Here is a 27,769-nt window from a genome sequence, read left to right as displayed (position 1 = left end):
CAAAATAAAAGCAACAGCTTTCCAACATGGTACAGCCCTATCCCATGCTTCCTGGAAGTAAAGCTAACTCCAAAGCTTTCAGCTACTGCACAGAGAACAAGTAGATGCATATCATCTTTCTGTTGGTGAACATGGGCATGAATCAAATTTATGGAGGTACCTCCCTTTGCCCCATACCATGCAAGTACCATTCTATTAGAAATGTAATGGCTGCATATGACAAAAATTGTGTAGACTCAAAGCTTGCACCAATTTTAAACAGACCAAAGAAATGCACTTTAAAGGATCATCAGCTGGAGCAAAGAAAGAGGAAGCAATAATCTACTTCAAGTGCAGCATTTAGCATCTGTCTAATAAGTGACAGTTGATGTAGTCCCAGGAGATGAGCACAATGAAACCCATCCTCACAGCAAGAAACCTCCTTTTTACAAGAGTACAGATCACTGTCTAAGTCTAATGAATTGCACTATGACAGTCTTTGCTTCTCCTCATCACTACAAGGTAGACCCTGCTGTATTTTAGAAATTATCTTGGATGGCAGAACCAGGCACTCAGTACAGAAAGAAAATGCAACAACAAATTTTTAAAGAGAGCATGTAATTTCCTCCTCCTCAGCTTCTCAACAGATTTAACAATATTGCCTTTCACTGAGAAAATCACTAAGGTTCCCTTTTGTGTCCTGTTGTGATATGGCCTCCCTTCTTCCCCCACTCCACTTCCCCCCTTTCCTCTTTTCTTCTTCCTTCCCTTCCTCTTCTCTCTTTCCTCCCTCCCTCCTGGACTATTAAATGTTAATGAGCAGTATGTCTAGTTCCATGAAACATCCTGTGGTGTTATACCTCAGGGGTGCTTTTTCCTGTTACCAAACGTGTATTATTATGTTGCTATCACCTAGGAAAATAATTTCAGTCAGTATTAGCCTATCTACAAGAATAATAAGTCTCATAAAGGCCACAGTCATAAGTTCTGATGCAAAGCCGGCGGAAGTATAAAAATAAATCACAAATGTGTTCTCTGGGCTTTGGATCAGATTGCCTGTGCATACATAAAAAACCCACTACTAAACATTAGTGGAACTGTGGATGCAAATATCCCACAAACAACCGTGACAAAGGTTGGCATTTACCCTTGAATAGCAAAAAGGCATTTATTTCAACTGTAAAGAATAACATAAAGATCCTGAAAAGCAAGGACTAGACAGAAATAAACCAAAGCAAGACAAATACAAGGATAAGAGACTACTGGCCAGTCAGTCCCAGCAGCTGCCACCAGATAAATTACCCTAATGTCCAAAAGGACACAGAAATAATTCTGTTTTTTTGCTCCCCAGGTTGTCATTTTTACAGAGCTTCAATTTTTATAAAATGAAGCTCCTAACTATCTCCAGAAGAACATAATACCATGGGAAAGCAGGATTTCCTTTTAGCGTCTTTTAGCAGGATTTAGTATCACACCTCTATGGGTATTTCAATACATATTATGTTAGCATAATGGTAAGGGTAAGAGGAGGTGATGGGCAAGAATTTGTTATATAGTATTATATTGAGCCATATGGGTTTCTTACACAGAGCCATAGCTGTATGTGTGCTTATCTACACAATTTCTTATAATATTTTATTTTTACTTTAGAAAGCCAATTCTAGTTCATAAATGGCTTTTTAGCAAGGACTTTGGCTGCAACAGCAAAAACTTTAATTTTCTTTCCCTTTCCCCCCCAAAATAGAAGAAAAACCTTCAAAAATGTTAGAAACCAACCCCCTTCCTAACATTTCACAAACTTTCCTGCACTGATGCTGTTACTTTATTTGGACTAAGTATAATTCCAATATTACCATTACGTTTCCATTTTGTTCACAGACTATTACAGATACTTTCATAACTGCCATAGCAATGTCAGTGAATGTATATGACTCTTCCTCTGATAATATTCCATGTTAAATTTAAATAATACTATTATGTGATTAGCCTTTTTTTGAGACTATCATATCCTCAAAAACACTCTGCCAACTCTTCCACTGAGATTTTACCCAGTCTCGATGTGATAACAGCATTATGTAAATTACACAGTAGATATTTTTTCCAAGTATTTCTTCCACAAATGTGCGATCTCTGCTTTTCCTTTGCAGATCTATAAAAAGGCCTAACCAGTTCTTAACATCTTTCAGTACTAAGAACTTTCAAAGTCACTTTCAATGCTGACTATTCTTAAGAGTGCATCGCTAAAAACTACTGAGCAGTATGTATAACCTCTGATGGGGAATTCACTGTCCATTAATGGCATTTACCTTCACAGCTTTTCCATTCTATTCTACAGTAGAAACTATTTGAAATTACGATGGAAACAGCATTAATTTCTACAGAGGCACACACTTGATTCGTGCATCTCTGGGCAATCTTGATCTCTCATCTCTCAGTCAGCCAGTACGTTCTTGTCCCTTCTGTGAGTCTTGTGGTGATAAAATTGGCCTAAAATGTCTTGCTGCTGTTAGGACCATTGTTTTTTACTTCATATTTTCTGAAACTAAGAATTAATACATTGCACTGCTTGTACTGAGAAACAAATAAAAACTGTCGCCTAACCTACTCCCTCTGAGCCGAAAGTTCATAGTGGGGATTCCAGTTTTCATATTAATATTGCTTTAAATTCACTAAACTCTTTCATAGCTTAGTACTTCTTTTTTTTTTTTTTTTTTTTTTTTTTTCCTCCTTCCTTCTCATCTGTGGCTAATACAGAGAATAATCAACTTCCATGAAGATTTGTGTCATCATTTTTTCTTTGTGGAGAAAAAAAATATTCTCCTTTCATTTCTATACATAGGAAAGTAGAAGAGGATCAAAAAAGCACATCACATTCTTTCTTCACATTGTTACCCAGGGATCAAATATGTAGGAAACTTTTTACTACCTGGAAATAATAGTCTTTATTTCTTTTTAGTAAGTAAACCATTCAAGGAGGAAGAGATCTAGCATACTTTAACACAGTTGGATAAATTAAAGGCACATTTCTTGGTTTATTTATCTATTTTAAGCAGGAAGTTACTATGGCAGGATCAAGAGGAACACATGGTATTCCTGACACATTAACATCATCTAACCATCAAACCTCTCTCCATTGCAGAGAAGCAATTATCTTCTGCCACAGGGTTACGCTGTCATTCACATAAAGAAAATTAGCCAGTCCTAAGAAGGGATTGGATGCACACAAGTGGCTTCAGTACCAAGTAATCCCAAGTATTCAAGAATCCCAACACTTCTAGATTTGTGGAGGGCTTCTATACAAGCAGATTAAGTTTTAATGACATTTTATCTATTGTGGCTTCTCCTTTCCTTTTCCCTCTTTCTGGAAAGTATCAATTTAATGCTCAGGAAAAAAAAATTATGCTATCCTAAACATGTTATCATTAATGTAAATCTTATTTTGTTATGTTATCTTGAAAAATGCACTTACAATTACTGACTTACTCCAGAGTAAAAATTTTCTGACAAGAAATCTCTGTTCAGTCTGCAAGGAATTGGACATCCAGAAGTAGTAAAACCAGCCCTGTAAACTGTTAAGACAAAATCTCCCCAATACATGCCTATTGTGAATCTAACTGAAATGTAGTTAATCAAGCTCAAGAGATTGAGGAATGTTAGAATTCATAGGTTCCCAAATTTTCACCAAAAGCTCCCTAAATACTCTACCACTGTCTGCGCCCTGAGGCACTGTCAGTTTAATTAAGCTGAACAACCAAAATCAAAGCCCATTTTGGATTCACAGACTAGTTACCCCTTGCCACAATCTCCCAAGGCACAGACTTAGCTGGCATGTGCCTAGTGACCCCCAGACCCTGTTGCTAGCAGCACCAAGATGAAAGCAAAGCCCTGCAGCTGCCCTCCTCCCATTCAAGAACATTCAAGTGGATGCTCATTTTAATACATTACCCCAGCAGCTACAGCCAGGCAGTGTATTTGGCAGAACATTTGTTAAATATCCTCCTTAGCCCCCGCCCCCCCCCCCCCCCCCCCAATTATTCGTGATCCATATTTTGCATTTCCCCTGACAAGGCCTGAGAACATTAAAAAGGGAAGGAGAACAAGTCCTCTTCACTCATTCGCCAGTGTTGTGACATGGTGAGGCTAAACATTCAAGAATCATCAGGCTATAAGAAGACAGGGAGGGGTAAAGCTGGTTTTGTAGCCTATCAGCTGGAGCATTCAGCAGGGAAAGGGCAGGGATGACACAAATGGGCTGACAGGCACCTTTCTGCTAATCAGTGGATTATGAGGCAAGTAACTCCCCCTTGTGTTGTTTAGGCACCTAATGTAAGTGTGTAACCTTCAACCGTGAACTTAAGAGAAGATATATGTTCTCTATGATCCCTCAGTCACCAGCACTTTTACAATGGGACATGCTAAACCTTTGCGTACTTGAGAAGTCTGTACCACAAACTGCTGCAAAATAACTACTACATTTCAAATTTGCACCTTAAATTATTCCACATGTATCTTCCACTGGCACACATAAATCCTAAATCATAGTTTCTTCTACAGTATTTCTCCGGTGTTTTGTTCTCATTTGAATTAGGCCTCAGTCCCACAACCAGACCCATGTGGGCAGCCAGCTATTCTGGTCACAGAATGTACAAAACACCTTGTATATCATTAGTCTGTTCATATAAATAGATCATATTTCTGTGGCAAATCAAACACCACTATTATTAAAGCAATTAGAGGAAGCCATTGTTACAAATAATTAAATATAATAAATTTCTGGGGTTTTTATATTTGCTATTCCAGCACAATGGCTAGAGTATGTGACATGGCACTTAGCACCAAATAGCACCATATGCATGAAGAGATTTCTGACACAGTTCCCTGACTATTCAATCACACAATCATAGAACACCAGGCTGGAAGGGACCTCAAGGATCATCTGGTCCAACCTTTCTTGGCAAAAAGCACGGTCTAGGTAAGATGGCCCAGCACCCTGTCCAGATGAATCTTAAAAGTATCCAATGTTGGGGAATCCACCACTTTACTGAGGAGATTATTCCAATGGCTGATTGTTCTCATTGTGAAAATTTTTCCTCTTTTGACCGAAGTCACAAGACCTCTATTGATCAAAGTCTATATCAAATGATTATGTCTAATTCCTACATTCTCAAACAAGAAACTTAGACTGCAGGAAAATCAGGGAAGAAAACCTCACCTAGGTTATGCAGATTATAAACCAATCTCTTACTGCTTTAAAGTATTTTTTCTTTTTTTTTTTTTTCTTTTTCCTAAAAGAACTTCCCTTATGCTTACCACATGCATCCTACACTACAGTGTATGTGTCACAGTCTCCCAGTGCTCTCATTCACTGAGGACCTCTGTATGACTTCTACCTACCCAGGGTAGCTGTAGATGACTAATGTAGGCATTGATTGCACCCAGAGTGGAAAAGTGCAGCAAAAGATTCTGACGGTTAAAGAGAAAATACAAGGCTGCAGTTTCTAGCTAAGGCATATCACACAGGCAAGACATACTAAAGCCCAAGTATTGAATCTATATCTCTTGGTATAGTTTTTAAGATATGAAAAGATTAGTCTCATTCGTGAATGACTTGCATGACATTTACACAGAGATTTCAATCTGAAGGGGATGACCAAAAAAGCCTATAGGTGAATTATAGTATTCTTCTGCATCAATTCCAAGATAGGGAATAACAGATTAGAAAAAGGTGGGAGATCGGGGGTGGAAAAGCAAGGCAAAAGCACTATGTAAATGAAAGTTTCTGAGAAAATGCAGAGGCAGCTTCTTGCATATGTAATTGTGAACTCTTTTTTAAAATAATTTGTCTCTGCTGTAGGCAGCAACAACCTTTCCCTTCACGAGAATCAGCTTTATCTTGGAATAATACCCAGAATCTCTTGTTTCCAATACAGCCTACCTCCCTGTGGGGAAACATCGAATCTAGAAGACTCAGTGAGTGGAGTTTCCATGGAATTGTTTCTGCAAAGAAAAGATGTTTCTGACTTCACAGAAAAAGCTGCCAGTCTGTGACTGTGAGTCACAGAAGATCTGTTGAAAATGTGATTTTTTTTTCTATATTTTCTATTTTCTCTACTTCTGCTAATATCTTGTCACACTGCAATTCTGATAAATAATTCCTTGACTGGTGGTTGTCTTCGAAACTCACTCTTTGGAGACTTGCCATACAAACTTGTATTGAGATTCACTTACCCTTGTCATCTCTTAGCTTGCCATGTTCTTGTATTTCCCTCCTTCTACAGTTTAGTAATCTATCTTTTGGTGACACTCTTACCCAGAATCACAGAACCACAGAATGGTTTAGGGTGGAAGAGACCTCTGGAGGTCATTGACCAACCCCCCTTCTCAAACAAGGTCACCTACAGCCAGTTGCCCAGACCATTTCCAGATGGCTTTTGAGTGTCTCCGAGGATGGAGACTCCACAACTTCCGTGGGTAACCTGTGCCAGTGCTTGGTCACCCCCACAGGTAAAAAGTGTTTCCTGATGTTCAGAGGGAACCTCCTGTGTTTCAGTTTGTGCCCATCACCTTCACTGAACTTTCTCCAATATTTCCATGACTCTTTTGTACTGAGGAGCCCATAACAGTACTCCAGGTGTGGCCTCAACAGGGCTAAGAAGAGGGTAAGGATCACCTCCCTCAACCAGCTGGAAACAGTCCTCCTAATGCAGCCCAGGTTACCATTAACCTTTTTTTTTCTTGCTGCAAGAGCACATTGCTGGTTCATGTTCAACTTGGTGTCCATCAGCACTTCCAGGTCTTTTTTCCGCAAAACTGCATTTCAGCTAGTCGTCCCCCAGCATGTACTGGTGCCTGGGGTTGTTCCTCCCCAGGTGCAGGACTTTGCACTTTCCCTTGTGGAACTTCATAAGGTTGCTGTCAGCCCATTTCTCCAGTCTGCTGAGGTCTCTCAGCACTCCTCCTAGTTTTATATCATCAGCAAACTTGCTGAGGGTACACTCTACACCATCATCCAGATTACTGATAAAGATATACAGTAACACTTTTTTCCCATGATGCCGGATTTTGTAAAGAAAAACTAACATGGACTTGTGAAGCCAAGTCAGAAAGAAAAGCTCTTCACCATAGCTGCATAAGCTATACTAGGGCTTAGAGCTCCTGGGGCACTGCAAGTGTTCTGTATGTTCATCCTGTGCACCCCATCTCATTCACAGGATCCACAATAACTGGGGATGAGTTGTGCATACTATTCCAGAGGCTGGAAAATTATATTCCATGACCACAGAGTCAATGTCAGTAAGTGGAGCCTGAAGAGCACTGTTAACCTGTCATATTACTGCCATCCCACCAAAGCAAAATACTGAGGGACACTGTGAGGGCCTCATGATACTAGCATTCAGTCTCACATCAAGGACGGATTTTGTTGACAATTGTGTCCTTGTCTCACTTCTTAGCTGAGCAGAATTTAATTAAAACACATTTCCTGAGAACATTTGATCACTGTTCAAATAATCCTCAGCTTGCAGGCACAGAGTACTAAGGGAGCTTTACTCCCTGCTTTTGCCCACTCTGCATTCCCATGCCATTTGACTTGACTGCAGCTGTATATCTGCATAAACTCACCCCTTCAGATTAGGCATGACAAGTCCCTGTTCCATAATAAGTAGAGCCCATTGAAAGACTGTAAAGCACGATCTTGCCTTTAATTTGGTACATAATTTAATTTGGTATTAGGACAAACTCTTAGTTACATAAAATAAATATTGCCATTACACATACCACAATGGTTCCCTTGTTAATGCTGCTGCTGCTGATTGCTAAAAATTTGGCAGTTTCATTTCTCCAGATGTGCTATTTAAACAGCAGTTTAGGACAGAGAATTTCTATCCTCTGCCTTATACAGTTTTATAGTTCTCATCCTTGTACATACTGGGCATTTGATGGAGTATAAATATACAAGATCTTACTCTGTTTTAATGGGTTTTGAAAACAAAATGTTTCTTTACAAACACTGCAAGAAACAAAGTGACATTGGCAGTATAGTGCTGTCTTTTGTATCTGGCCAGGACTGAAATGCTTGTAGCTGACACTGAAAACAAATTTACTGATTTTCAGCTATGTTGGCCTAATGAGTGCTTAAGGGATACCTTATGAGGGAGCTAAAGAAAAGAAGAACTTGCATTCAAGAAGGGTGATTAGTATTGTGGGTTCCTCTGAAGCATTAACTTGACAACCACGTACAAGTCAACAGCATTTTTGTTCTCTCCTCTCAACTGGGGGTATTGTTTCAAAGAGGGTCATCAGTTTGCAAGTCTGGCATCCATTTACATTGTTTAAAACTCTTACAAGACAACCATTAGAATAATGGGTCCTGACATATATTTCCTAATTTGCTGTATGATATAACTACTGTGGACAACTGTAATCATACTCCAACTGCTGCTTTAGAAAGAGGTTTTTAAAAAATTGCTCCATTGATCTGAGTTGTAATCTGCATCTGTGATGGTATAAACAATATGTCCTGTGGGATAACTGCAACAATATTTTATTAATAACTTCTTGCACAGCCTCCTACATGAGATGTGGCATGTAAAAACAACTTTCATTGAAGCAGAGGATGAAAAATAAGAAGTGGATATATAAATAAACTTTAAGAAATATATTTAGCCATTTCAGCATCCCATAAACTGCATTTCTGCTTATGATTTTGGCTTTTAAACTTCAGGTTTGCTGCCCTGTGTAGAGTTTAAAGGATACTTGCTGCCAACTTGAAACCCGGTCAGTCATTTTCAAGAAAATCAGATTACTTGGTTTGAGGGATCACATTTGTCAGCCTTTGAGGTTTGACAATCACATTGCCTGTTTTTAAAGGATGTTTTTCTCCTGAGCATCCATATGCCATAGTTTCATTCAAACAAAAAGAAGAAACTAAGAAGGAAAATGCACTGAAGTTTTTGACCATCTCTCTGTGGCAGTGCACAGGCTTAATGCAATACATCTAATTCAACTGGTGAAACATGTTACACAGCTGAAGGTGAAAGGACTTGCAGGGGGAGATCCAGTGTTCGTAAATTAAGTGCCTTTCTCTCTTCACAGGATATATTTAAGGCAGACACCTTTCAAAGGGCAGTCCAATCTGTCCAGTTCAATTGGTCCTATCCTAATGGTAATGGGGATGATTGCCACAAGAAATATACCACTGCCTCTGCACCAGTGGTTAGAGCACAGGGTGAGGAAGCGGTGACTTGAATTTCTGGGTTTACTCTTCCTGAAGGAGTTATGCCAACACATTAAGAAAAAGCCTAACTAGTAAAAGAGAGAAGTGGCCATCCTTTCCCAAAAGGCTGCTGTGGTCCCTGGGCAGCAAGAGACCTCAGCTCTCTAGGCAAAAAGAAGCCTTTCACCTTGTGTTTATAGCATTTAGTGGAAGAGAAGGAAGGTAAGGGAACAGCCTGAAGTCTGTTCTCTCCTAGGTCTGTTTTTTGCCTTTTATTGAGAGACAATCTGATTTGAGAGGTGGGGAATTTGCATCTGGAACCTCAATTCCAGTGAGTTGTGCTAATTTGCAGGAAAATTGCACCATACTGCAGGAAGAAGAAAGGAGCTGTAGGAGGTTAAATAGAGTAGTTACAATTCACACAGGAGCCTGCAACTTTGGAGACTGTGAGCTGTAAACTTTGGAGTGTGTAAGATGGAGAATGCAAACAGGTAAAAAGAAAATTGAATGTATTTCCAAAGGGCATTTTAACAGCAAAGTATTGTTTGACTGTATATTTCATTTCACTTTAACTAATTAATATCACTGGATGGTTCCTTTGAAAATAATAAAAAAAAAAAAAAGACAAGTGATACTTGTGCATGATGAACATGATGTCTTTATGCAGAGACAGACAGCCCTGCTCCTCATACACACCAGCACTTCTGTGCTCTGCTTACAGAAAAAAAGCCAATGATTTCTGACAACTAGAATAGCCACTTAATGGGTTACAGAAATATGTCAGAGGGAAGAAAAAAGATGTTTGGGAAGTGACATTTTTTTACCTGACTGCATCTCTGTCTTTAAATCAACCAAGTGCATAAGCCTGTAAATTGCAATGTCTTCAGTTCCCAGTAACCTCAAGGGACTGCTTAGCTAGAATCAGGTCCTAAATGTGTGTATTATTATATCTTAGGTTAAAAGAGCATCCACTTAAATGTACTCCTATAATGTGCCAGTTTATTATAAAATCATGTGCAAAACTTATACAATGATGTCATTGCTCTGGGCTGCTCAGCAAACAGAAAGTGGTTTGTGTTTTAAAGCACATGTATGAAAGGTTAATGAGGGTATGCAGGTGCAAGCCTGACATTTTAAAAAGTGATTATAACTGTTTTTTCTAGATCTGCTACTGTTAGATTGTTTTTGTTTGTCACTATTCCATTTCTAGGCACATATTCTGGCTCCATTATGCAGTATCATTACGACACACAAAAAGAAAACTAACATTATCCTCCCAAGGACACAGAATCATCATACACCACAGTGCAGTTACCTCTGGGAATATTATAAGGAGCTCATCAGCTAAGCAGAAAGCAAAAAAGTGTGACATGAAGGAAACTGATTCACCAAGGACAAATGCGTGAGCACCAATGATGCACTGTGCTGCTTGAAAGAAGCTGTGGAGGTATTCTGAGACAGCGTGCTGGCAAAGCTGATTTCTCATCACACTAATGTAAGATGTGATGGGTAGGATAAATACAGTGTCCACTAGAAGCCATTAATTGGGTGAACAGGTGATGCTGTGCAGCTGCATTGCTATGGCAGGACTGCAGAAAGCTGAATGAAACAACAGGCTCTGCTAGTCCATACTGTGCCCACAAATATAGAGGAGGCTAAAAGCAGTACAAATGCAGAATATCTGACCCTTGGACTGCTCTGACAGGAAAGTCAGCAAGTTCCAGCTGCTGGCAGTCCAGCTGGTCAGAGCAGCTCAGCAGCACGAGGAAAAAAGTGCTGCCAGCCCTCAGTGCTCTACCATAAAGAGCTTTTCCCGCAGACAGAAGCAATGAGCATGCACGACTGCAGGCTTGCAGCAGTCCAAGAGACAGAAAATTAAATCAGTTTAATCTCAAATTGGCTGCAATAAATAATCAAGGGAAAGCGAAATACTCTTTAAGGTCCATGCAAAGCAAATGAGTTTGGGTTTCAAAACTGGATCCAAAAGCTTTGGAGAAGTGATTGATAAAACCCACAAAAGGTTATGAACTTAGAGTTACAAGAAATTTTCCATGTCAGATCTGAATTGTAGGTGCCAATCAGACAAGCCCTAGAATCAAGTCTGAGTGGCTTAAGAAGTTACTTTCCCCACACAGAAGTTTCTGCCCCATTGGATCCTGCTGCTTTTCCATTCAAAACAATTACACTAGTCTAAATCACCTAGATAACATTAAATTAATTCCATACATATTTTTTGTTAGTGCATAGTGGTAAGAGCTTGCCCAAGAAACACTTGTCCTAGACAGAAAGTGAGTTGATAAAATAAAAGCTACCTCTTCCTTCCAGGTTCCAGATTCAAAATGAGGACATATTAGGGCTTTCAGAGAAAAGACTGACTTTTTTTTCGTAAGAGAGAAGTTACATATTTTTCTGTCTCCTTATAAAAACCACATTTTTATCCAGAATACTCTCTGCAATCCTTCCTCCCACAGCCTCAAACAGTCAAAAATGGGGAAATGATCTGGCATAGAAAATAATTTTCTTAGACAAAAGGTTGATGATTAACGAAGTAGTAAAAGACTGAAAATCTGGGTAACTTCAGGAATGGTTGGTAGTATTCCCTTTGTCTACACAACAACATATGCATTAGGTGCTGTTTGAAAGATGATTCAGTAGGATCTTAAGTTGCTACAAAGAATCACTGATGTGTAAAACTGAAAGGTCATCTGGGTCCTTTCTTTCATTACAGGATAAAATATAATTAGACTATCCCTCACTAATGCTTGTCTTCCCATTTTTGTGAAAGAGCTTCAGTGAGAGGGATTCCACAGCCTTCCTAAGCAACTTGAGTTTAGCTAGTCTCACTGTTAGTTCTTCTTAATATTGCACCTAGACCTTTTCTTCTGTAAATTAAACCGATTCAGTCTTGTCACTTCAGTGGAATGGAGAGCAACTGATCACTTCATAACAACTTCTAAATATCTGAAGACTATTATCATAACTTCCTTTAATATACTAACTTATTTCCTTCAATTTTTTCCCAAGGAGTTTGTGCTTTCTTAGATGTCCATCATTCTTTCTGCTTCTTCTCTGGACCTTCTCTCAGTTTGTCACTGTCTTTTCTACAAGTGTGCGGTCCAAGGATGAATACAGAAGTACAGCTGAGACCTTCCTAGTGACAAGTAGCACAGAATGATTGCCTCCCATGCCTTATACATCATTCCTGTCAATTCACCTCAAAATGGAATTGCCTTTTTTGCAACAACAACATACTGTTAATTCAGATGCAATTACAGCTAACTGCCATACAGCCCCTATTTTGCATCTATATGCTTAATGTTCTTTTCCAATTGAGTATTTTGTGCTTACTATTACGACTGTATTGACAAATTCTATTTGATTGATTTCAGAACCTTTCTCCAATTCATCAAGCTCATTTTGAGTTCTGATTATGTCACCCCAAATTCTTGCAACTTCCAGAATGGCATCCTCTATGAATTTGCAAATGCACTCTCTTCCCTCTGTCATCAGAAATACTAGTGAAAATACTGGAGAATATCACATCCAGGGAGAAGCTTTGTTGGATGTATCTTGATAGGCTCTATGAAATTATATTTTCACATTACTATTAATTTCGTGAAAGTCTCCATCATTCTAGGTTGTGCAGAAAAAGCTATACTTGCATGCATTAATCTCGACCTGGTACTACCATAGACTGAAACAATAGCTCTAGAAAGAGTAAACTGAGCCATTCATCTTAGTGAGATATTAAATACGAAGTTTCAGGACAATTAAATGTCAACATTAATTTTCACTGAAGATCAACTTTGTAGAATCAAGCTGCTTGTAATTTCTCTTATAATGTAAAATAATGAGGGGTTTGCATAGGCACCGCTAATTGTCATTGGGTATTATAGAGCAATTCCTCACCTAATTGCCAAACACTCCTAGTTTTGTTATGATAATTTTTTCCAATCATTTAATAATTTTTACACACTTAAATTAGAATAAATATTCATAATGTATTTCTGAGTATTTTTGCCACCCAATCCATCACTGCTAAAGCCCCATACATTTAAATTTTGTTTGAAAATATACACCATTGTTAATGTAACATAAAATTGGTCATATCTATAAGGTAGTACAGATTCAAAGTTCAATATAAGGGATATCTTTTCACTGATTTCAGTTGGCTTTAGACTACTCAAATTTCAGACCAAAGTTTGATATTTGAATATAGGTAATTAGTTGCGGTAGTAAAATTTAGTACTTACACAGCAATAATTAAAATGTTATTTACATCAGATTTATCAAAATGGAATTTATCTGTGGGTGATAGCATAATAAAGCTGCTAACTGCGTATTTAATAATCAGACAGGCATTTATTTTAAGGCTGTAAATCATTGCAATTAAATGATGCTTGGACAGACAAAAAACTTTCAACAGAAGTGATATTTCTCATAGGATACTGAACAGTTTACGAGCCAACTTCCTTATGTTGATGGAGGGAGAAAGGGAGGCAGGCAGGAAGGCAGGAAGGCAGGAAGGCAGGAAGGCAGGAAGGCAGGAAGGCAGGAAGGAAGGAAGGAAGGAAGGAAGGAAGGAAGGAAGGAAGGAAGGAAGGAAGGAAGGAAGGAAGGAAGGAAGGAAGGAAGGAAGGAAGGAAGGAAGGAAGGAAGGAAGGAAGGAAGGAAGGAAGGAAGGAAGGAAGGAAGGGAAGGAAGGAAGGAAGGAAGGAAGGAAGGAAGGAAGGAAGGAAGGAAGGAAGGAAATAACTGGAAGTCTTTGAAAAACTGGAAATTGTGTAATTGTGCTCAATAGATCATTAAATAGACAAAATTGTTACCATAGTATCTAACAAATCAGTACTTTCCCTTGTTTACTAAATATGAGAGGAGAAAAATAGTAAGCAACAGAAAATGGGAGGTACTGGGCTGTGTGTGTGCAAGAAACTGGAGTTTCTCAGTTCTGCTAATTACATCTACTGATGACATGATGTGTGAAAACATGCCATCACAAGGAGATCCAGTATAGTATATGCAAAAAATGGCTGACCTTGAGAACTGAAGTAGTAAAAATGGCAGGGAATTCAACAATGCAATTTGTAAAATCATACAGTTAGAGGCTACTAGTGGGAGTTTTTGTTACTAATGAGAATCTCACTGTAGGAATAACATGGGGGAGGAGGAGAATTAGACCATGTCTGATAGTCTCAGAGGACTGTAAAGAGACAGTATGATGGAAAGGCAAGTGTGTTCTGAAACTCTAACCAAGCAACTCCTAGTAAAGGTAGGAAAGTATTAATATCTCTGCAAAAACTCCTGAGGACAGTTCATCTGGGATAAGTGCATGAGATGCTGGTCACCCATGCTGAAGACAAAAGAATTTTAGCTGAATCATGAGTGAGCAAAAAAAGCTTGTGCAATGATCAGAAGGGGATAACAGACTAGACTGTCTTGTTTTAATTTAAAAAATGAACAGGAGAGGGATATCAGTGCAGGTAAATATTCACAATAGAAAAGAACTCTTCAAAAAACAAACCAAACAACCAATTCCATCAGAAGAACTAGATGACCTACATGGTGTGCTAATACAGCTAGCTTGGAAATCCAGATAAGGTTTAAAAGTAACGAGTGAGTTTCTGAGACAGTCTTTCAGTGGAACTATGAAGCAAATTATCACAACTACTTTTAAAACAGAGTTCAATTGATTTTATGCAAGAGTTAGATGGCACAATTGCTTGTAACAGCAGGGTGTTGGATTTGGGAGCCCATATCTGGTCCCAATAAGAAAAACCTAAGCATTTCAATGAAAGGAACTTAATCACACTGGAAAACCCTACTGACTTCATTCACGAGGGCTAAAGTTGAGCAACTGGGAGAAGAATATTTCGTTTCTATGAAACATTTATCAAGGAAACAGACCAAAGTACACCGTAGTTCACAGCTCTTCTATGTATGATCACCGAATCTGATGTAACAAGTTTCCAGTCTACCAAACCATTTGTTGAAGAGAATATAACCAACTCAACCTGAAACAAGCGACTGGAACAGAACTTACTGGTAGCTTATTATTTGCAAGAAAGTAATTTATTCATGTTTATGTTTAAAATCTGCTTATGAACTGAATGATATATTTTAGATACAACAATATGACTCACTTGCATGGGATTTCAAAGTGAGTTTTTAGATCTGGTGGCATTTTAAAAAGGATTTTGCTATTTCAGCTACAATTCTATCTACAGCTTGCTAGCTAAAAACCTGAGGTTTAAAAAATAATGTTTTCCAATGTCTGGATGCAGGATGTACTTTGTGTTGACTTTCACACCAGGAAACCATGTCAAATAAAACCTTTTTGCTAATAACAGTGTTTCAGATTGAATAATAAATTATAAGGAAATAGAAAACACCTTCAAATCTTTTCATAGAAGTTAGTTAATGAATACATCACAGTGTAAATCTCACTGTTCTTCATCAGCATTTGCATTTATGTATTGACCTGTTTTGTTGGCAAGCTCACCAGCAAGTTTATATATGTAACTTGTAACACATCTATAGATACACCAACATTCTCACAAATGGAGGGACACAGAGAAAATTCTTAATTGATTGATGGTTTTCATGCTACCAAACTGGGGCCAATCTTATGTGGAATATGCACCAAAAAGCACCTTTTGTTCTGTTTAGCTGTGGTACAGCAAGAAAGTGCCTTCCCTCGTCGTATGTTTCTATAAAACGTGCAGTGTGTGTGCTGGCTTTTGTGAACCCTGGCAGGCATGCCAGTCAAATGCACCGTGGTAACCACACTGGAGAGTGTCCCTGACATTTAGGAAAAGGCAGCTGGGAGAGACTGCAAGATAGTCAAGGGAACACTCAGCTGGCTCTTTCTTCATTAGTTACTTAGGAGGAGAAAGAGTTTCTCCTGGAAACACAGGAGATAAAGTGGCAAACTGACAGTTACTTCATGCAGCCGTTAACGAAAGTCAGGGAGAAGTAGGCAACAAAACCCTATACAATCATTTGATGGTGGGAAAAAAGACAAATTTTATACTACTACAGGGAAACAAGTTATGGCGACACCATAAGAGAGGAAATAAGCCAATATGACAAAAAGCGTCAAATGGAAAGGGTAGGGAGATTTCTCTCTCTCTCTCTCTCTCTCTCAGACACAGGAAGTCATCCAGAAAAGCTTTTTTTAGCACAGGGTCCACAGTTTCTCTAGACAAAACAAACAATTTCAAAGGGAACTTCAGATGTGTGATCAAGCCACTGTATCAGATTATCATCGGTTCCTTTTATGAGGAGGATAATGAGTACTGTTCTCATTTTGATCAAATACACATGGTATGGTCACATTAGGACTAGCAGGTGTATAGCTCTCTTCTTGGTGGTTAAATGTGTTGGTAAAGATTGGTTATGATAATGTACCGAATCTGTTTGAAGCGGGTACTTACAGCTGAAGAAAATGAATGGTTGCATTATTTAAAATATGTGCCCCCTCCCCAAGAAAACATGTTACATATTGCATATTGCCTGTTTGTGCTGGTCACCTTCAATCTGTTCTGGATACTCTGAAAGCAGGTAAAATACAGATTAAAGAGGTAATGTGCTACTGTTCCTATTTAGAGAGCTCTGTTCACACATACCACACATACTACTGTAAAGCTAGCTTTCAAGAAGATGTGTTTGAATAATAATAAAAAAAGTCTTTGCTTGTAATTTTTCACCGACTAGCACTTCAGCCATAAATATTTGCTATCCTGAAAACTGACAGAAAAAATACAGATAAAAAAAAGAGATTGATCATACTGTACTGTGTATATTCAAAGTAGTCAGAACATATACAAGCAGGCAGAAAATCCATTCTGTTCTGAAACAAGAGAAAAGAATTTGTGAACCATCGACCCAGTATTCCTAAATACTCCAGCAACAGTTTGGTTGCTTTTTTGTTTTTTTTTTTTTTTTTTTGTATTTTTTTTCAGGCAGGATAATGCTAGGTGGGCTTTTTGTTGTTGTTTCCTTGTTTTTGCCATTAACTCAGTAAAAATAATGGTTGACAGTCTCTGACCATGCACCCAAGCCCTGAATTGGCTCCTTACACAGCTAGGGAAATATCAGAAGTTTGAAAACAAATTTCCAAGTCCTTCCATGTAAATTATTCCTCTTTCTCTTTTTCCAGCATTCAACACATTGTCCCTCTCTTTGCTTTCCCATTTTTAATATCTTAATTTTCTTAACTGCCTTTTAAAAATGTCTCTGGTTGACAGAGTTTTCATCAGATAAACCTCACTGACAGAGAAACACCACATTCAGAGGAAAAACAGCTTAGCTCTTAAATGCAGCATCTATGATAAAAGATGGAAGAAGACAGTCAAATGTTTCTGTGGCTCCTAAAATAGGATCAATGCCAGGCAATATCAGATCAAGCCACAGTTTAGTATCTCATAAAGAAAGCTCTTGGAAGAGAACAGGAAGAGACCGCCGCAGGAGGGATATGGAGTTTATTGCAAGCACAACTGTTGAAGCATAGCAAGAACTAGCTAAATATGTATGCAGCTTGATGCCCTGACCTGTCTTTTCACAAAAAAGACTTTGTTCACCTTTCACAGTTGAGAGAGATGCTCAGAACTGAACTTCTTTGATTCTGAAACCAAATATGGAGGGAACAGTTCAGCTGATAAATCTAGTGGATGCACAGTGCCACAGCCACTGTCCTGTGGACTGCTGCAAATTAACAATTATAGACTTTGACAGCTTTCAGCAGGACTTCCTCCACATGAAGGGATGACTTTGAATGCGGAAGAGTGATTTCATATGCACCACAATTGTAGAAAAAAGGCAAAGGGAAGAGAGGCTGTGAAATTCAAGGACAAGTATAGGGGCACAGAGCCTTAATTTTGGATTAAATACTTTCTTTGGGATCTAAGAAGCTTTCTGACATGTCCACTATTTCTTCTGGGTGGTGTAGAAAGCTTGCTACCTTGGTAGAGAAACAGAACACAGAATTCTTCAGGAAAACTTCCTAGAGTGGATCTCCCCATTGGAAATAATAAGCTGTGTAACACTCCTGTATAATTCAGGCTTCTTAGAACTGTGTTACTGTGCCAATATAAGTCATGATACTGCATACACACCAACTGTATATAAATAAATCCCACACATCATCCCTCAGAAACACCAGACAGAAAGTATTCTGTATGCAAATAAAAAATATTTCTGCCCCTTTCTAATTTACCTTCTTTATCACGAATTACTACCACTTACAGCAAGCCTGCAGATTGAACTAGCTATTGCTGGCACCTGCATAACCTTCTGGTCTACATAAGAGTGAGTAGGTAGAAATGCAACAACCAAGCTAATGCTTCACAAGAGACCACGGGGTCCAGCCACCAAGCTACAAACTGGGATGGCTCTAGCATCCAGCTGAAGATAAGCACAAGCTTATTTTTACCTCTGAAATGAGAAGGTGACATGCTTCACACATGGCAGGGGCAGATGTGAGGAAGTGAAAGTGCCATTTCTACAAGGTAGTCTTAGAAAGGTCGGGGGTTTTCAGTGGTTTAGGGTTTTGTTTTTGTTTTTTTTTTTTTTTTTTTTTTCAGTAAATGCTGTTTCATCCAAAATAGAACTGCTGATAGTTTTCTCTAGTTTCTCAAATTGAAAAATTTTGGAAAAAATATTATTTTGGGGGAAAAAAGTCGTAACATTTGAAAATTAAATTCCAAAGTACAGCATGAAAATATGGTTTAAGTTCATTTATAATGTATTCAAAATTTAGAAACTGAAATAGTATGTGCTGCCCCTACTATGCTCTGCTTAACTAAGTCAGGCACACTTGCAAAATGCCAAGCACATGTCCTTCACTGAGCCTGCAGTTGCTGTGGCTTCAGGGGCACGTGAGCCTGCATGATTGCTTCCTGCTATCAGCAGGGAGGGGGCCACACTTCTCTTGCCCCCTTCTTCTCAGGATCCTTGCTCTTACCCCTCATCTTCCTTCTCTCCAAGCTCCTAGCCACACCAACTTGTCTAATCATGTCTTTTGGAGGACTGCTTCAACTCTTATTAGCCCATGGAAAAACTATCTAGAAAGATTTGTTTTTAATTTACTTAATGAGTTACAGCAAGGTTGTGAAGGGCTTCAATTTTTTGAGTACATTGCATCGAATTAGTTATTGCTTTTATTTCAGTACATTAGCAAACTGGGCATACTGAAATGAATGGGATTTGAATACATTAGGAAAAAAAAAAAACAAAACCAAACCAAACAACAAAAATTGTTATAAATACAGAAGAATAGCCCTTGAGTAAAAATGTTTGTAAGAAAGTCCTAAACAAATAGGCTGTAGCAGGTGAGTAAAACAAGGCCTTTTGTAAACATAAGCAATGAGAGAATTATTTGCTGGGCTCTAAACTTCATAAATATATAAATCATACTGATATAGAGGTGATGATGATCTCAAAAGTAATCATCTGTGCATTTTGTAAGCAAGCATTCCCCAAGAACATATCCTTCCCACTGCAGCACAGATTGAATGCACTTATAAATGAGAAATCATGCAGTAGTATATACATGAGGATACTTTTATGATCATTTTGAAGGGCAAAGAGGCTTAACCAGAGGTTGCAGTCTACTGTGAGATATCCACAACCTGCTTTTTTCATTTTACTTTGGTGTATTCCCAAAGACAGCACTCCTAAAAAATCTTTTAATTTCCAGACACATTTACTTAATGGGAAGTCTCTACATCTTTCTGACCCCTGGCCAGACCTTATCAAAACATCAGTGCCACACTATGCAAATACCTCATGCTTTGATTTCTATACCTCAGAAACCAACCCTCCTGCATTTGAATAATCTAGTTGAGGCTCAGAATGAGACACTGTGCAGTTTCTGAAAATGACCCAGCTGTTTCCTTGTTTATAGCTTTAAAGGAGTAAAATAGAGGTAGGAACAGGTTTTATCACAGTTCCTTATCAGGAAACTCTGGCAAACAGATCCCTTAAATCTTTACTGAAAGAAAAATGGTGTAATTTTACCAGTGATGAGCCAAAGGTGGATACCAATATGCTGTTCTTTATATCTGTCCTACAAGCATCCAACTTTGACCTCCATGAATATGGGGTCCAATTCTCTTACCTCCTTCCCAAAAAAACATTGCAACTGTCTCCACTCAGTTTATCCTGCAAATATTGACCGAATCAAAGCTAAATAAATTACACTTTGCTGCTAGTAGCTTTCTACTGCTTAAAGATCAGCTCTCCTGATTGAAAAAAAAGGATGTTTGAAACACTCTTTCAAACCGTATCACCTCATACGAATTAAAAATTTATAAATATACTGAATAGATAACTTATTTGTGTTGAGTAACATGCTTTGTGGTTTTGATTCAGTACACTGAGATATCTCTGAAGGAATTTCTCTATGGCCAGCAATGCCAGCATGTAGCTTCCCACTTGAAGACACGTTGTCTCTTTGATGCGAGCAGATGCCTAACACTGTAATTTCTGCTGCTGAATCATCAGCCTTCCCAATACTGTAATAATTTAATAGGCTGTTTAATTAATGAGCCTGTGAATTTAGTGACAAAACACTGGAACCATGAGTGACTGTGTGATCTGGGGGATGTAAATACATGTAATGAGCTATCAAGCAAGAAAAGGTATGACAGCCCCTGAAGCATAAGGTCTACTAAAAAAGAAAGGACCCTCTGTAGAGCTATTTTTATGTGAGTTAATAAAAGAATGCATGTTATTTTGATTTCTTATGCTGTATCCTTTACAGAAAGAACTGACAGGACCCTAGTATAGGCTTTTCTTTATTAATCACAACTGATACAGCACATCACTCATGATTATACTTGGTGAATATAAAGTACAAAGTGATTTATTTCACAAGAGGTGATAAAAAGACCAAATCTTCTCACAAAGTTATGCTGATACTGCCATGGTAGTTAGCCAGCAAGAAAAAAAATTAAACTTAATTTGGCATGCATCATCTCCCCAGAGCATGGTTTTACCCAGCCAGCGAAGGCAGGAGGTGGTGTCAGCTTTTGGCCAGGGCTCTCTCGGTGGCATTTCAGTTTGGTCTGGTAGAACTGTCCAATAAATCAGTCGGTCCAGCAGGCAGCTCCTGGATCCCACTTCCAGCTGCTGCCTCCCCCTCTCCCACACAGCCCGATTATCAGGATTTGGCTCATGAAATGGCTCCTCTATCATAATCCCCCCTGGCCTGCAATGGATAGGACCCAGACCCTGTGCCTCTACCCTCAATCTGCCTTTGCCCCGCTCCCGGAGCTGTCTCCCAAGGAGCATGCACGGGTGCCCACACCTGCACAAACACTTTTCAGCACAGCTTCTTCCCTGCTGCAGCCACAGGACAGAAAGCAATGCCTGTATGCCCATCCTCCCAGCAGATGACTGCCGAACAGGGAGACAGGGTGAGGATGAGGGGAAAGCCTGAAACTTTCCATCTTACCTGGATCAAATTATGGGGTAATAGAAGCAGCAGACATTTAACAGAATGAGTAGAATCAGCTACCAATGTTAAAATCATTCTCCTGAGCCACAGCTGAGATAGATAATGCAGATCCTTGCTCACTTCTTAGGCTGAGTGAAAAGCAAAATACTAAATTTACTAAATTATTATGGATATAAGCAACAACCTACTTTCCCATAAACTTTATGAGTAGTGACTTTGCAGTAGAATCTCCTCAGTAATGAAAGATGATAGAACAACATCTGAAATTAAAAGATTAGAACTTGTTTGGGCAAGAAAGAGAATTACATTTTCTCAACACCACTGAAAATAAGGCTATTTTAATTTCTGAGCCAAACTACAGGCATCAATATTTGATGCCATCAGTGAAAATTTCCAGGACTTGGGGTGGCAAAAACAACCTTTCAAGTGACAACAAAGGTTTTGTCTGTGTAGTGATAGTAATAGGGAATGATAAACTAAGGGAATATCTCCAGTGGTTGTTGAATCAGACATAGAACGATAACAATTTTAAGCTTAACAAGATTAGCTCAGTGTTCAGCATGACAGCAGAACCAACAAGCCATTACGTTTAGCTGTTATTGTGGAAAGCATTGGTGAAAGGGCCAGAAAAGCATCATCAACATACTGCCAAGTTTTAATACTGAGATACACTAGATAATAAAAATTATCTGAAAATATCATAAATAATTATCCTGATGGACAATGAGTTGTGTGTGAGTCAGCAGTGCGCCCTTGCAGCCAGGAAGACCAAAAATGTACTGGGCTACATTAGCAAGAGTGCAGCCAGCATGACAAGGGATGTGACTATTTCCCTCTTCTGTGTACCAGGGAGGTGACATCGAGAATGCAGAGTCCACTTTTGACTTCTTCCCCAGCCCAGTATAAGATGGATATTAACAACCTAAGGGCCACTGAGATGGTCAGGGGGATGGAGTGTACCATGTATGAGGAGAGGCTGAGGCACCTGAGTTTGCTGAGGCTGGAGACAAGAGGTGGAACCGAGCTGAAGCCTACTGCTATGTAAAGGCAATCTACAGAGCAGTGTACAGGGGAAGGGCAAGAAGCAGTGGTCACAATTTGCAATAAGAGCTATTGCAGTTGGGTAAATGCAAAAAATTCTTCAAAATAACAGCGGAACATGCTGTCCAGGCTGCTGCATCTCCCTCCTTTGAGATTTTCAACACTCTGCTGGACAAGGTCTGAGCAACCTGCTTTAGCTTTCAAGTTCACTCCACTTTCAGCAGGGGGTTGGACCAGATGATCTCCAAGGGCACCTTCAAGCCTGAATTATTCTTTGATTTTGTGATTACTGATGCTTTCCCTCAGAGAAAAAGGAAATATGATTCACATTCTGTTTGCAAGCAACAGAATTGTTATCTGAATACCTAGAGACCCAATTGTTTATATTAAAATCACCCTTTCCTCAAGATCAGTTGACAGTATTTATAAGGCAATTGCGCATCAGTGTATCACATAATGAACAGCAGCACAAACTGAACTTAATATTCCTAAATGATGCGACAAAGAACACTGAATTGGCTGTGCTATTCATTTACATAGTAAATTCAATTTTAAAAAAATTTAAACCCCCTCAGCTTTTGTAATTCCTGGAAGGCTGTTTAGAATTTCTTGCTTTTAACAGAATGCAGCTCTGCTTTTTTTCCCTAAATCACATAACTTGTTTGTTGTGAACAAGAACACAAATCCCAAAAGAAAGAAATTTCACTGGGAAAAAAACCCTTTGTGGCATCATTTGATAATTCTACATGTGAACATTCAGACTTGGAGTTTTCACAGACTATGGTCAACCAGCCATATTAAAAAACAAACAAACAAACAAACAAACAAACAAAATTAGCATTATTTCATTCCATTATTTCACTCCTTCTGGCAAAAACGATGCATGTAAACAAAGCATCAATAAAAATTAATCTTTCATCTTATGACAGAGAAACAATTGAAGCTCACAGTGCTCACTTTATGGTTTGAAATAATATGTGATTGCCTAACCTTAGTGGTGCAGCTAAATAATGTCTAAACGATCTTTGGTCATCAATTAGTATGTAAGAAATTAACTTTCTCAGCACACTTGTTTTTTCTACAACAAAAATAGTTGGACTCACTTTTAGTATACGATATGATTTGAAAATATTTATGAGATCATTACATTTTCATTCTATCATTGTTTTAATGAAAAATACAGTGAAAGTTTTTAAAGTCATTTTACTAATAAACTAGACTCAGAAGCTACTTGTTCTCGAAAAAATTGGATGCATCTGTAGTGAGCACTTGTGCCTTCAACTTCTTTAACACTGTTTTTTTTAATGCAAATATATGCAAAGTCAGGAAACAAAAAACCTAAATTCATGCTTGCAAATGCAGGATTTGTCTATGGCTTAAAGCAGAGCCCTTAGAAGTACTACAAAATGTTTCCAGTAATGCTTATGCTTTCATTAGACATTTACCCGAGAGTCAAACTCTGACGATGACTCACATTAACTTACAGTATGTGAAATTGCTTTATTATGAACCTTCACTTTCAGAAATTGCATGATTTCAGCAGGTAAGATTCAAGTTATTTTTCTAGTTCCATTTTACTTTCATCTCACAGCACCAGCCTAGTAAAGGGGTGTGTTGACCCACTGTGGCTAATTTATCTGAAATTTCTTATTTCACACAGAGCATTACATCTGCTCAAACTCAGATTAGTTTACAAAACCAGTTAGATTTTTCTTAGATTAAACTCTGTGGTTGCAGGATCCCCAGGTCCTCTCATAACACTTCACCGTCACACAGGGGCTAATTTTTCAGGTCTTTCAGTGAGCAAGTTATAAAACAGAACAATGTAACTGGTGTCTGAGGAAAGGATGTACTGACAAAGCACAGGTCATCCATTCAGAAATGTGCACGTTGGTCTATTCCTCAAAACCCTAAGTCTGAGATAGGTACAGTAATTATACATACAGTATGTGATATCACTTGCCCCAGGAAAAAAAAAAAAAAACAACAGTGAGATTCAACTAAACAAATTATTATAAATGAATGAGATCAAAACCAATATGCCTCCGCCTCTAGACTTCTGTGCCTCCAACACACAATGTTAAAATTTGTAATTTTTCTTCACATTCAGAAAGACTGTCTTATTTGAAGTGAAAGCTGAATTGTTGTACTCCCTTTATGCCAAGAACCAATTCCCTGGTATTTCTGGTAAGCACCACATGCCACATGGCTCACAATACAGTTGCCAGCCCTAGACACCGAGTACCTGATTTACATGCAGCCCCCCCCCAAAAGCTTTGAAAATCCACGTCTGGCCACACGTGAAGCCAGCTGTGTTAAGGGTCTTGGGGGCACACAGAGTCTGTGTGGCAGAGGGCCCGGTGAGGAGGCAGGAGCAGGGGGAGGAGGATGCAGGGGAGGAGGATGCAGGGGAGGAGGATGCAGGGGCAGGGCTCCTCTCAAATTCAGCCACGCCATGCACCACAGACACCAGACCATATAGGTCTGGAGGGATACAAATGCTTTCCCAACAGCAGAGTCACTAGGGCAAGGCACATGAATTGAGTCGACTATGTGAAGGTATCTCACTTGTTAAGAGAGAGAACCAACAGGCCTGGATCCTCCAGCTTGCAGAGTCTGTGCTGTTTTGCCATCCAAAATACCCCACAAACACGACTCATGGCTGCTGCAGCAGCTACGCAGCGAGTGGGTGCTCTGTGCAGCCTAGGGAAGAGCTATATCCTCTGACATTCTATGCAAAACCCATTCGCTATTCTTTAAAGTAAACTCATAAATTGCCCTCTGGTCACCTGTAATCCTGGAGGTTTATCCCTGCATTTCTCTAACTGCAATATTAAAAAATTGATGGATTTTGAACATGAAATATTGTATTGATTGATCTTATGCTTGGATTTTGCAGTACAATGTGTGTAAGTGGGAGTTTTCATTATAAATCTCATTTTGAAGGGTTTATGACTAGCCTGTTTCAATTCTCTCTAGGCTCAAAACTTGTTAGATATGTTTTACCCTGGAAGATAAAAGCTGTCTCGAAAATGAGAAAGAAAGTGAGGGAAAGAAAAAGACTGGTGAATACAGAAACATATTTTGAACCAAATGTATGAAAGAGTGAAATTTGTCAGTCCTTATTTCTTTTCATAAATTGGTGGGGTTTGAAACAGTAATTTAAATCATTAAAAGTGTAAGAGTCTATGCAGATCCTCAGGAAGTCAGTCTTACATTCTGGGTAAAATATACCTATCATTTAGGACAAAATTACCTTTTCAATATTACTGAAAGTGGCTTGACTTTTATAGAAGAATCTAGGAGGCTAATTGTGAATTTCCCATAGTCCTTCTGTGATGAGGCAAAGGTTGTGCAGAACTTAAGGGTATTTCTTACTTATGCAAATGAGAGAGCCCAAATGACTAATTTTTTAGGAGAATCAGTGTGGGACCTGGAAAGGATGCCCAGGTGCTCCGAAGCGTAGAAGTTCACATGCAGCATACAGGTATGTTTTCACCCACCTAATGTGCTGCGTCTTGTTTCAGCCTCTCTGTCTGCTTTTCAAACTTGTCAGAACAGTAATATTCAGATAATAAATGAGCACCTAACAATTTACTGGCCGAGTCTTCACCAAGTAAGTCATGTCTCAGGTTAAGGTTTTAAGAGTGAGGACTTAATTTTCAAAAAATAACAGATGTAAGAAATAAAAATAGTCTCTCCTGTTGTAAAGTTCCTGCAGCTTTTCAGATTCCATTTCCTACATTTGTACTTTAGCAATTGTTTAGGCAGATGTTAAGTGGTATACAGACATAACAGGCTCTTGAAGTTACAACAATTAACATGAAAATATCAAAGTGAAATAAGTTATTCAGTAGACAGTTTTTCTTACCTGTATATGACCAATCAATCTCTTCAATCAGTTTCCGCTGTTGTCTGTAGTATCCGTACACCAAATCTGCAAAATACCAATTAATTTACAATAAAAAACCCAGAAGCCTAACAGGAACATTAAGTGTAGATGACACCCCCCCCCTCCACCCCAACTGTTTCCATTACTGATGAATTATTAACTTTGTCCTTATTTTGGACTTCAAATGGTAAGTATTGGCTAAACAGAATACAAATATCATCAACAAAGGACACAAACAAAGCAAACAAAAGTGATTTTCGGTCCTTCCTTCCTTCCTCCCTCCCTCCCTCCCTCCCTCCCTCGTCTTCCTTGTCTTTCTTGTCTTTACACTTTTCATCATAACCATGCTTTCCCTTTTAAAATTAACACAACTGCTCTGTGATGTCCTTTGCAAAGAAACAATCTAGATTACTTGGAAGTCAATGTGAGTTAAATTGGGACTTTACATATTTCCTCTGACTTTGTACTACCGTTACCATTTAAAGATAGTGAACAAAATATTCTAAAATGGCATTTCACTGTGTACTATCATCAGCAATATTATAGTTGAAGAATGTGAAGTTCCTTGTATCTCCATAAAGTTTATGGAGAGAGAAGGCTAGATATTAAATACTTTTTAATGGCATTATATTTCTCTAGAGAGAAATATCTAACTGTATAAATACTCACTGATTTATTCTGACTAAAGAATAACCTTCACCATTATCCTTTTTATGTCAGTACAACTCCAGCAACACTACTGATGTGTGCAAATAGATGACTGTGCCCCCTAATACTTATTAATATATGCAAATTGCAGATATAGGTTTTTTGAGACTGTCATTTCAAGAGTCATAATGTTAACTAGCTTTATTAAATACTGTTCTAGAGATGCACAATATAACCTACTGAAGATATAATTGCATATGAACACATTGAGCACATATATGGATCGCTTCCTTGAGGGAGCACCATAGAATTCTGCTCACATTCTCCAATAAGTACAATTTAATGAAACAGTTTCATAGCATCCATTTCTTGTTCTTTAATGTAGAAACATACGTAGTGCTGATAACAGGATCTTAAATCATAATTGCTCTTTTCAATGTTAGAAATATTCTGTGTCTTACAATGACTTTCTGTTACCTGTCTGAAGTCCATAGGTTTTAATACCTTCATCAGGACTTCTGCCTCCTCCACGAAATTG

The 27,769-nt window shown here is 38.6% G+C and overlaps 1 protein-coding gene across 6 annotated transcripts in view; it reads right to left on the bottom strand.

The window, feature by feature from the left end:
- PTPRZ1 (protein tyrosine phosphatase receptor type Z1) overlaps window positions 1–27,769 on the bottom strand; it is a 141,725-nt gene that overhangs the window by 75,797 nt on the left and 38,159 nt on the right. For all 6 annotated transcript variants that reach the window (XM_033011481.2, XM_033011484.2, XM_033011483.2 and 3 more), the window contains exon 2: window positions 26,563–26,628. In XM_033011481.2, coding sequence (XP_032867372.1) covers window positions 26,563–26,628 — 66 coding nt within the window. The remainder of the gene's footprint in view (window positions 1–26,562; window positions 26,629–27,769) is intronic.

Source organism: Tyto alba, unplaced genomic scaffold (genome assembly GCF_018691265.1).
Source record: "Tyto alba isolate M040663 unplaced genomic scaffold, T.alba_DEE_v4.0 Super-Scaffold_2, whole genome shotgun sequence".
Classification (NCBI taxonomy): Eukaryota; Metazoa; Chordata; class Aves; order Strigiformes; family Tytonidae; genus Tyto; species Tyto alba.
Note: the sequence above shows the minus strand (reverse complement) of the source record. Positions and strands in the feature narration are given on the sequence as shown.